This window comes from Carex rostrata, chromosome 2 (genome assembly GCF_964058835.1).
Source record: "Carex rostrata chromosome 2, lpCarRost1.2, whole genome shotgun sequence".
Classification (NCBI taxonomy): domain Eukaryota; kingdom Viridiplantae; phylum Streptophyta; class Magnoliopsida; order Poales; family Cyperaceae; genus Carex; species Carex rostrata.
The window spans coordinates 13005855-13018052 of record NC_135919.1 but is presented as its reverse complement, the minus strand read 5'-3'; the positions used below and the strand labels follow the sequence as shown (position 1 = coordinate 13018052).

Below are 12198 nucleotides of genomic sequence, written 5' to 3'. Positions count from 1 at the left end.
TCTGGACCGTTATTTTAACTTGGCACGAATCTCAAAGCAGAATAGGCACCGTTTTGAGTTAATCTGGATTGTCTGTTTCAATTTGCTTGGGTCAGGTACCTGGAAGGTTTGGATTCTTAGCTCGCTCCCCATTTTCTTCGTCTCTGTGGGCCCGTTGACGTGCTGAGGGAATTATATATACTAACAAATAACAATAACTCCCTCCTCCCCTCCGCTTTCATCTCCCACCTTTCTTCCGTGCCTCTCTCCCATTTCTCTCCCATCTCTCTCTCTCTCACTTTGCACTTAAGTGGGTTCCTTTCCCCGGTTTGATCAGTTGATCGCTTCCTCGTTTCTTCTTGCTCTTCTCTTGCCTCACAGTTCCATTTTTTCTCTCGGATCCAAGCTTGCAATAGTTGGCCAAGGCGGGAACTAGCATCCGTGGTGAATTTCTTCAGGTAAATTGGTTCTCATCTTTTTCTAAATTTGATTTTGTTTTTCCTTTCGTGTTGTCTGAAATTTCACATTATGTTCTGTTATTTATTTGCTTGATCAAAATTGCAATAAAAATTGCTTGATTTTTTTATGTGAAATTATCATTTATTACAAGGAATTCTTCAACAATTCTACCAGAAATTTATAATTTTTTTTGGACCTCTTATGGCTTAGCAGTTGAATTTTGTTCTTTTTTAAAATCTTTTACTGCTTATTATTAAAAAAATTGATGATATTTTTCAGTTTCCCCCCTTTTATCTAAAAATTTTCTGCTTAAATTTTGGTTGATTTTTTGAAAATACACTGTAAATTCATTATTAGTTGTACTTTTCACTCATTACTCTCCTTTTTTAATACTTTTCATTTATTACTTTCCCAGCCCTTTGGGTATATATTTTTTATTTATTAGTTTCCTTTTTATATCGTCTTCATTAATTAGTTGAGATATTGCTTCATCAACAAATTAATTTTCTTTCCAAATATATTACAACAAACACTGTACAACAATAATTAGATTTTTCTTCTTACATTGAAAATCAAACAACTTCAACCAACTTTCCTTAATTTTTTTTTTTTTTTGAAAAAGGCATATTTGCCCGTTTCAGATTAATGAAACCAAAAGAGTTAAGTTACATACGCAGATAATAGTTTGTCTATTCTCCTAGCTGTCTGCACCACACGTGTGCCAACCCAGCAGCAAGGAGATAATACCAGAGCAAAACAGACAAAATATACCAAATCCAAACATACAACGCAAAATATACTGTAGAACCATAGCTAAGTAAGAAGTTTGGAACTAAGCCTCTCTCACAAGGGCTGGAACATAAAACTAAAGGGAAGATAAGCATCTTGTAAGTCATTTGCTTAGGTAGGCGGCACATCTTCAGGCAACTTTCCTTAATATTCTAGCAGATTTAACACCTCAAAAATGTACTAAACAAGATAATTTCAAAGTAAAGAATAAGATAATCTCACATTTTTCTCTCCATTACTGAACAGTTTCGGTCCAAAATCAAGGAAGAAAAAAGGCTACAATGTGTGGAATTTTTGCGTACTTAAATTACAATGTGGGGCGAGAAAGAAGTTACATTTTAGAGGTGCTGCTTAACGGTCTGAGACGATTGGAATATCGTGGATATGACTCAGCTGGAATTGCCATTGATTCTGATATGAGATTGATGATGCAAGATAAACCATATGATACTGCATCGCCTCTAGTGTTTCGTCAGGAGGGAAAGATTGAAAATCTGGTCAAGTCAGTCTACTCAGGTTTGTTTTTAGCCCCCTTTTGTATATTTATTTTCTTGTCTTGTATTTTCCTGTTTTGGTCATGTATTATGTCAGCTTGTAGTTGTACTCAGTAAAAATTGACCATTTTGACCTCTTAAATTTATACTTCATGATTGTATAGTTCACAGTACGGTCAGTTTTGAAATAAATTAATTCCAAAATAGATATTTATCATTTTAAGAACATATTTTTGCATTCCTGTTTTTCTGGTTCCTAGAGTTGATATGAATTTAGGCCAAGCAAGATCACGATTAAATGATAGGAAATTTAAGTGCAGATAAAAAATTGGAGTCATAAAAAAAATTAGTTTGCAAGAAGTACAAGAAAAAGATTGATCTTTTGGCTGGTTTCAGCAAATATGTTAGTGTTGATTTTCCTTTTGAATTGAAAAGATGCTTCAATTTCAGTCTTTTGGAGTATAGTAACATAAGTTTTTTTTACATTACAATTATTTGAGAAACTAATTTGCAATTTGTATTTGGTCTGTAAAAAATAATCCTCCCTTTAGTTCTGGCAATGCATCAGTTTATTACTAGTATCTTGCTGAGCCAACTAAAATAGAAGAAGAGGAATTAATATTTCCTAAGTGGTAATTGTATAAAATTGTCATTAAGCATCTTAGTACAGTATAGTACAAGGTACTGTTAGAGTAGAATATAATAGTGCTGGAATTGGCATCACCTAGTAGTTGTTTAATATAGCGAACTTTTTAGAACTATTATTTTCCTTTTAAATTACCCAGTCATTATTATTTGACTTTCTTGCATCATGTGTTGTTTATAAATTGACTAGGTTTATAAATTGTTAAGATTTAACAATTCTCGCAAAGAAATTCTTCGAAAAATAGGAAAGCACAGCAGCATTCTATAATAACAAGAGAAGATTTGTATACATGTCATCCATCATTAATCTAACTTGACGCATATCCGCACACTACAGAATGAATTCTTAATCCGAAACCAACATAGTATGAAAATCCACTTTTTAAAAAAAAAAAAAATGAAAAAGAAAAACGAAAAATGAAAAATGAAAAAAAAATTAAATTAATGTTGTCCTAAGAAATTATTTTGTTAAGCAATGCTGCAATCGGTTTCCTACTTAATCATGTGTAATTGTAGGATTCTTTATCAGCTTTTGGCTTACAAAGCTCAAAATCTACACTTTGGAGGATTTGGTATGATCAATTCATGTCAGTCAAAATTAGATGGGCAAGGATAACATCGACAACCAAATTATTTTACAATTATAAAATCCAATTCCAAAAATCAATTGCATTTGAAGGTGTTAATTGCAATGAACTCCTATATGTGCACACAACATTGGGTGAAGGACAATTTTGGGAATGAAAGGTAGAAGAGTTTAACAGGGTACTCGTCATAATTACGAGATCAATGATATTCTGAAGGTGTGTAATTTGCTTATTAAAAAAAAATTGCTCTAGCTAAATCTTTAATGTTTGGTTCAATAGAGGTTCACAAATTGGACGTGGATCTTGAAAAGCTATTTTCGGTACATGCTGGGATTGCACATACAAGGTGGGCCACACATGGTGTGCCAGCTCCAAGGAATAGCCATCCCCAGTCATCAGGTCAATTTGACGAATTTCTGGTGGTTCATAATGGTATTATCACCAATTACGAGGTCTGTCCTTTTCTCTTTCATGATCGTACATCATTTTTGTTTATTTGTAGGTTAGATTTAATCATTGAGCAGATCAGTTTTTTTTGACCTTTTCTTTTGAGTGATTCAGATACCTTTTTTGGTTTGACAATGATTCTATAAATTCATGAGCAAGTACAGTACTATCCTTACATTCATAAATAGACAGTTATACATATTCAAGTATATGTATAACTAAATATGTTTATTATCCTATTTTTTAATTTATTTATATTACACCGTTTAGTTGACATAGCCTTGGGTCTAGGTGTCACCCAACAGAATGATTATGACATCTAGGTTAATTTCTTGGCCTGGTTGGTACAGTACCTGTGCGTGTATGTGAGTAAGTAACCTCCTGTTGTCGCCTTTGGTTCAATAGTGTATTTAACTGCACTGGTACAAACGTACAAAATGCTGAGATCTTTGACTTATGTAGTAATATCAAACAATTTATTTTAGATTCTTCCTGATAATAATATGCTAACTAAACATAAAAATTTAATGCAAAATGGACATATGATTGTATTTTGTTCATACATACCTTAAAAGGAAACTCAGTTAGAAATGCTGAATACATACATATCAAGTGGAAATAATGAAGTAAACTTATAGGCTCCATAACTGTGATTTTCATTTTATTACTTTTAGGTTTTGAAGCAGACACTAATCCGCCAGGGTTTCACATTTGAGTCTGATACAGATACTGAAGTGATACCAAAGCTTGCAAAATTCGTGTTTGACAAAGCCTGTGATGCAGAAGGTATGAATTTTTTAAAAATAGAACTGCTAAAAGAAAATAGTCTAGTTGATATAATGATCCATACATTTTTTGTCTCTTTTATTTGAGCAAGTAAAGTTGGGTAGTGCTGATCGAAAGATGCTTTATTTAATAAATATCGTAATTTAACAGTCTAATTCAAAATATGGAATTATCAAACAATACCAAATCACTGACCTAGTTTTGTTTTTGTATCTTCCTTTATTCCAGCTGTTCTCTACAGTTTTTTTTTTTTTTTTTCCATGTTACCATCTCATCATGTTCTAAATTGTCGATTGTCCACTAGCATGTATATACCTCTAATTTTGTACTTTGCCTTTTCAAGCTGTTTCAAGCTACGTAAGTTGACCTTGCCAATTTTTTAAATTATTTTTGTGAAGGAGGTGTCACCTTCAGCCAAGTTGTAATGGAGGTCATGAGACAGCTGGAAGGTGCATATGCTCTCATTTTTAAAAGCCCTCATTACCCAAATGAGTTGATTGCATGCAAGCGAGGAAGTACCCTTCTTTTAGGTGTAAATGTAAGTTATGTTATCCTTGTGCATATGTCACATGTATGGAATCACAAAATTTATTAGACCTCTATCAATGTGTAAGAATTTCTCTTTAAGTTAACATGTGGTCAAAGACTTACATGCTCTTGACCAATTCAGGAATTAGGTGGTGAAACAAGCAGACATCTTTTCCATGATGTAAAAGCCCTTACTGCAAACGACAAGCCGAAGGAACTTTTCTTGTCCAGTGATTTGTGTGCTATTGTTGAACACACCAAAAATTATGCAGCTATTGAAGATAATGAGATTGTTCATATAAAGGTAATTTGTCTTTTTTTTAGGGCTTGGCTTCATCTTAATTAATTCTCTATACACTCTCTCTCCTTTTACTTCCCTCTCTCTTTCTCTCTCTCTCTGTTTTCTTTTTTCCTTTTGCACCTTCCTCTACAAATGCAAGCATTAACACCACTTGAAGAGTAGTGGAAAATGGAAATATGGAAGAGGAGGGAAATAAAAGGAAATTGTCTTGTCTGTTTGTAAACTTTTAAAAGTGGTAAGGTCAATTGAGTTGACTCAGTAACCTTCTTTAATCCCCAAAAAAATAATATTTTAAGTTTTAACACTTCCCAAAGGAACAAAAAAGAAAGGAAAAGAGAGAATTTAATCAGCAATTTAAACTAGGGATTTGGGAAAATTGACATCATTTTGCATAAGTCTCCATTAGATCTCTTTTCTAACTAGTTTTGGTAAAATTGACATCATTTTGCATAAGTCTCCATTACATCTCTTTTCTAATATCCTTTCTATTAACCTCCCGCTATTGCTAACAAAGCATGGCATTAGCTCTAGTGAACAGAGATCCTTTATATTATAAAATGGTAGTGATTCATAGTGATTCATATAATTATTGGACTATTATTCTTGTATAGGATGGCAGCGTGTCAATCCTGAAGTTTGACTACGAGAAAGAGAAGCCGGCATCAGTACAGCGAGCCCTGTCAGTACTGGAAATGGAGGTTGAACAGATAAAGAAAGGGGACTTTGACCACTTTATGAAGAAGGAGATCCATGAACAGCCCAATTCTCTGACGACATCCATGAGGGGCAGGCTTAAGGATGGCGTGGTCGGGTTGGGGGGCCTAAAGGATCACATGAGAACAATCCGTCGTAGCCGTCGGATTGTCTTCATCGGCTGTGGTACCAGTTACCATGCCGCTCTTGCCGCTAGGCCCATTATGGAGGAGCTAACTGGTGAGTTATGCTTATACTTTATTGGGTTTTCAATAAAATGTTGATGATTTTGTCTTGAACTCATTTATTTCCCTTGGAGAGGGTCCAACTTTAGAACTGTTTGTTCTTGATGTCAGAACCTTGGGTACTACAACTGTTTTTGAAGTGGGATTTCTCATTTTAAGTTTTCTAATAATATTTTGTTTATTCCTTATCATCAGTGGGTGTAATTGTGTTAATATGACTAGGTAGGGCAATGCGGCCATTGTTTCTGAACTTTTGGCCTGTCTTATTTGCAAAGAATAGGTCTAATTCGAAAATAAAAAATAGTACTAACCAGGTCCTGCATTTTCTTTACTCAAGCCATTTCCAAGCTCCAACCTCTAACCTACATAGATTTATTGGTTGAATTTAAATTAGTCAAATAAGAAAGATTAACTTGTATGATTTGTATACATAAATATGTTATTTTGAATTCACTGAATGACACAATACTGATTTAGTTACAATTTGTTGTCTTGCAAGATATTCCTGTTACAATGGAAATTGCAAGTGACTTGCTGGACAGGAAAGCGCTTATATTTAAGGAGGATACAGCTGTCTTTGTGAGTCAGTCTGGTGAAACAGCTGATACTCTGCTCGCACTTGAATATGCCCTACATAATGGGGCACTATGCGTTGGTGTAACCAATACTGTTGGTAGCACACTGGCCCGCAAAACAGACTGTGGGGTCCATATTAATGCTGGCTGTGAGATTGGCGTTGCCAGTACAAAGGTGCGTCTTCTTTTATGCAAATAGGATCCGTAACCTGACAGCACATTCTTGTACTGCCTGTCAGGGATTATTGACCTGTTGACCAGGTCAACTCGAATTCTGACTGATCTTCTGGTGCTTAATTGAGTTCTGTGTTAAAATCAAGTGCTTGTCTTCCAGTTGGCCCAATATCTGTCATGTAAATATGTATTGGAAAAAAAAAAAAAAAAATCTAGGCATTATAAAACTTCCGGTTATGGTAAATACTAACCCTGTGGGTCAACCTGACTTGACCTAGCTTGCCACACATGGTTGTACTGGTGTTTTACAGAAATGAATTGTGGATGAGGATTTGGTCTTTGATTTTGGTACTATATTGTCAGGTCTGTAGTAAAGGGTAGCCTATCAATTACTTATTGTCTTGAGATATAATGGCTTGTAGAATTTCTTATCTTGACCATTTCAAGATATTTTGGACAGTTTCCTTGTAAAATGAAACAAAAAGGAAAAAAGTTTCGATACATCTTTGGGTAGTTTTTGAAACTTAAAGAACACTGCATCCTACAATCTCCCCCTTCTTTATGACTAGTGAACCTATAAGCACAGCACAACAGAATTAAATATTGACAATGCCCAGTAATGATATGGTGCTATTACTTTTAACCGGCACCTCTTCAATACTGCTATCACCTTCTCTTTTTTATTCTCTTATTTATTTTATCATATTTCTTACTTTTCTTATGCTGTTTTCAGGCATACACCTGCCAGATTGTAGTGATGGTTATGATGGCATTAGCTATTGGATCTGACAAAATGTCTACCCTAGCTAAGAGGGAAGCCATTATTGCTGGTTTGACTAAATTACCAGGTAGTTTTCCAAAACACTAGATTATCTTGTAAATATATATTTTACTTTGGAGTTTTATCTTCTTTAGTTGTCATCTTGAAAATAGAAATAAGAAGAAAAAATGAAGGAAGAAAAATGGTGCAATTATTGCATAGACATACAATTTCCGTACATCTTGAAAGTTTGCAGAAGTTGCTCTCATAACTTAATTTCTTTTTTTCTTTTTTTTTTTCAGAGAAGGCATGCGATGTCCTCAAACTTGATGGTGAAATGAAAGCTCTAGCCGAGTCACTAATTGATCAGCAGTCTTTACTGATGTTTGGAAGAGGAAACAATTATGCAACTGCCCTTGAAGGCGCATTAAAGGTGAAGGAAGTGGCACTGATGCATAGTGAAGGCATGCTTGCGGGAGAGATGAAGCACGGTCCTTTAGCACTAGTTGACGAAAATCTTCCTATTATTGTCATTGCCACCCGCGATGATACTTTCAGGTTATTTACCATGATAGAGAATAAGTGTGCCATTACTTTACTGTTTCTTTTCTTTAGTCTACTAGTATATTTTACCGTTGTTCTTTTATTTTACAGCAAGCAACAATCAGTCATTCAACAGCTGCATGCACGCAAGGGACGGCTGATAGTGATGTGCTATAAGGGAGATGCCTCCTTGGTTTGTCCTGATGGAGAAACCAGGGTTATCGAGGTCCCTGAGGTTGCCGATTGTCTCCAACCTATTATTAACATCATTCCTATGCAGGTATAAAAACTCTTACATTTCATGCATTTCCTTTTCTATACGAAGCACTGTTAGACAATGACTTGCGATGGGGTAGTTTTTCTTTCTTGAACTACAAATGTTGTTCAATGACCTGAACAATGGAATTTCTTGGGCAATGAAGAGATAATTTGCCTTCGTATCCGATTCGTACTTTATTCAACTACAAATTTTTACAATTATTTTTTATATAATATACCTTTGGATCCAATTTCATACTTTATTTGTAGCTCTTGATATATTTTTCTTATGTTACATCTTTATTGTGACCCTACACAATCCCTTTGGCAATTTTGCTAAACTCATACTATTTGTAATCTGTAGACTACCTTTAGGGTGATTTGTTCCTTGTTGTATGAACAAACAGTAGTACATATAAACTTGTCTGATACAGTTACTGGCCTATCTTTCTTACTTTCTTTTGTTTTTGTTTTATTTTAATTACAGTTACTGGCCTATCACCTCACTGTTTTAAGAGGATATGATGTGGACCAGCCGAGGAACCTAGCTAAGAGCGTGACTACTCAGTGAAAAAAATGTAACACCGTATTATTATTGTCAATTTCAGTTAAAACTTAAAACTGTTTGTGCTGTTTTGGTGGAAAAGATGATTTGAAGTGGCTTAGAGCTTGTGCTTTTTCCAACTGTCCTGTAATGGTTTTATAACTTGCTCGGTTTAGTTTAAACTGCATATATGAACCTTATCAACCAATTATCTATTAGTTTGGTTGTGGTGCTCGGAAATATCGAGCTCTTCGCTATTGATAAATGACCCATAGATCCGGCTATTCGGGTTTGCGTGGGTTTTCATGGGAAGCGGCCAAGCGGGGATTTTTTTTTTTTTGTCTATTCCAAAATTTCAAGATCGTTTTTCAAAAATAATTTTACGTAAAATGTTTGACAACACTATTACCTGCTTTGAAACTGTGTATTTTTAAGATTTTTTTTAAAATAATGTGTTTAGATAGTTAAAAATGCTAAAATAATTTTAGGTTTTGATATTGTTGACTGGGAGTAGACATTTTGAACACGTGTTGAGAATAATTATGAACGCATGTTTTCGCAACCAAATTAGGATTCGTGCGTTTAGATTGTTTATTTTAGTACTTAGCAATTTTTTCTTGACGTTTTTCAGATATCTGAAATTCTGAATATATGAATTCAGAATGACCTGTAAATATATGTATTTATAAAATCAAAATAGTGTCTGAAAATAAATATATATATATATATATATATATATAGAGGTAGGCTAATATAGAATCGATTGTTCCTGAGGTCCCGTACAACCAAGTCATTTTTCAATTTTTAAAGTTCAAATGATCGATCTAAACCGTTCATCTTGTTCTCCATATTAATATGTGCTTGGAGACCAAATTTTATATTTTTCTGAATTTTTTTACTATTTATTAAGCCAGTTTGAAAATTGCTGATCCAATGGTGGCTTCTGATTTTACTGTTTTGTTAAGCCACCGTTGGATCAGCGGTTTTCGAAGTGGCTTAATAAATAGTAAAAAAATTCAGAAAAATGTAAAATTTGGTCTCCAAGCACATATTAATATGGAGAACAAGTTGAACGGTTTGGATCGATCGTTTGGACTTTAAAAATCGGAAAATGACTTGGTTGTACGGGACCTCAGGAACAATCGATTGTATATTAGCCTACCTCTATATATATATATATATATATAGGGTCCGACTAATTTGCTGCCGGCCCTTTTTTATTTTTTTGATGTCCAAACAACAAATCTAAACCGTTAGATGTTTAATCTATATTATAATCTACTTGGAGACCAAATTTTACATTTTTTGGAATTTTTTTACTATTTATTAAGCTGGTTTGAAAACTGCTGATTTCAATGCTGCATAAATTTACTGAAATCAGCGGTTTTCAAACTAGCTTAATAAATAGTAAAAAAATTCCAAAAAATGTAAAATTTGGTCTCCAAGTAGATTATAATATAGATTAAACATTTAACGGTTTAGATTTGTTGTTTGGACATCAAAAAAACAAAAAAGGGCCGGTAGCAAATTAGCCAAACCCTATATATATATATATATATATATATATATATATATATATCTCCATTCTTATATTATGCACGTAGTTGTCCTGATCCGCCAACGGCTGAGATTGAAAGATGAATTTTCAAATTGAATATCAACCCTCCAATCACATAATTTGTCTTCTTTTGATTAAATACATCTATTTTATGTGTGGAAGTTTAAATTTAGTTAAAAACATGCTCGCCACACAGACTGCTACATGGTTTATCACATTAAAATTGAATAAATCCTTAGCAATTCATTTCCTTATTTCTCCTTACAATTAAATTATTTCTATTCTTGCAATTAAATTATTTTCTTATTTCTCCATTTCATCTGTTTCATTTCCCTGCCATCTATAAAAACTAATTAATTTGGATATGTCACATTTTTGTTAACTCTCAATGAAGATTTTTACAATAATCAATTGTCATTAATATGTGTAGACTAACTTATATAGAAAGTTTTTTAAATACCAAAAAATTAGCTCATTATAATGTCAAAATAATTAATAATACCACAATTTATCTAGAGAATAATTATTATAATGAATATAAAAAAATTAATAATAAGAATATCATAAGGTATTCTTTATGGCCCTGTTCGACAGAAGAGTGAAAGGTTACTGTTCACGTGGGAAAAAAAATTCACTCAGACTGAATTTTTTTTTGCCACGTGAACAGTAAAAATCAGTTCAAAACTTTTGATTCCTATTCTCATTCCTATTCCTCTAAGGCCCGCCGAACATGGCCATATGAGAGTTATCCAAGGGAGAGTTTCAATATAACAAATTTAATGTGCAATTTGGGTTATAAATTTTCAAATATAAACAAAAAATAAATTTTGCTACAAAATGTCATAGCATTATAGAGAATTTTTTATTTTTAGAAATTATTATTAAATAATATAAGAATATAGATTTAGCACGTGAACTTTTTTATGGCTTAGAAGGCGCTGAGTAGGTAACTTGGATTTCAATTTTGGAATTGAGTTTGTAGTCTGGGTCCAAAGTTTAAGTCCGAACTACTAATTTGACTTCAAAGTTTTAATCCGAACTACTAACTTGATTCAAAAATTTTAATTGAAACCACTAACTCAGAGCCTTCTAGACCATTGAAAATCCAACGTATTCAATCTATTTTCCTAAATTATTTAATAATAATTTTTAAAATTGAAAAATTCTCTGACAAAATTTTTGTGCTATAAAATGTTCAAAGTTTACCTTTTCATTTATATTTGAAAATTTATAACTCGAATTGCACATAAAATTTATTGTATTGGAACTCTTTTCAATATAACTTACCCTTTTTGCATAAAAAAATCTTGTGGTAATTTGTTATAAATTTATTTTACTTGTGGTATCATAATATAAGAATGAAGATTTCATAAAGACAAACTGGATTTTTTTTTTCTATTTTTGTTGATCATGTGAGTCAATTTTTCTATGCTTAGAAATATTAATGACGGATCAAGTATTTAATTATTGTGAAAACTATCATTGAGAGGTCCAAAACGTGGCAGACCAGGATTGATTAGTTTTCATAGATGGTACAAAAGTTCTGCACACCGGTGGGCAGAGGATTTGATTCCTTCATTTCTCATCTTCTCCTATAGTTTCGACAATAAAAATGAAAACAATCATATCTTTTCGTATTTTGTTTAAGGTTATTGTATTTTTGTAAATAAATGAATAGTAGATTTTGTGCTGACAAAAGCAATAAATCTTTCTGATTTGAAGAAAAAATGAAGAACATCTAGAACTTTCTTGTAGAGAAATTTCTAATATTAAAATAATTTTCATCAAGAATATATATGTAGAGAAAATCCTTATTTGAATGATTTAATTATA

General features: G+C 32.9%; 1 protein-coding gene across 2 annotated transcripts; it reads left to right on the top strand.

Moving 5' to 3' along the window:
- The first annotated feature begins 296 nt into the window (after positions 1–296).
- Positions 297–9100, top strand: LOC144575819 (glutamine--fructose-6-phosphate aminotransferase [isomerizing] 1-like). Of its 2 annotated transcripts, none has more exons than XM_078326074.1 (12): positions 297–437; positions 1474–1743; positions 3233–3405; positions 4075–4186; positions 4585–4724; positions 4857–5018; positions 5627–5948; positions 6453–6703; positions 7436–7550; positions 7765–8020; positions 8117–8285; positions 8751–9100. In XM_078326074.1, exons 2-12 carry the CDS (start codon positions 1509–1511, stop codon positions 8832–8834), a joined length of 2019 nt encoding a protein of 672 aa, XP_078182200.1. In that variant the 5' UTR covers positions 297–437; positions 1474–1508; the 3' UTR covers positions 8835–9100. The 2 variants fall into 2 exon arrangements, with proteins under 2 accessions (XP_078182200.1, XP_078182193.1); XM_078326067.1 differs by having other exon boundaries at positions 3206–3405.
- The last annotated feature ends 3098 nt before the right edge of the window (positions 9101–12198 follow it).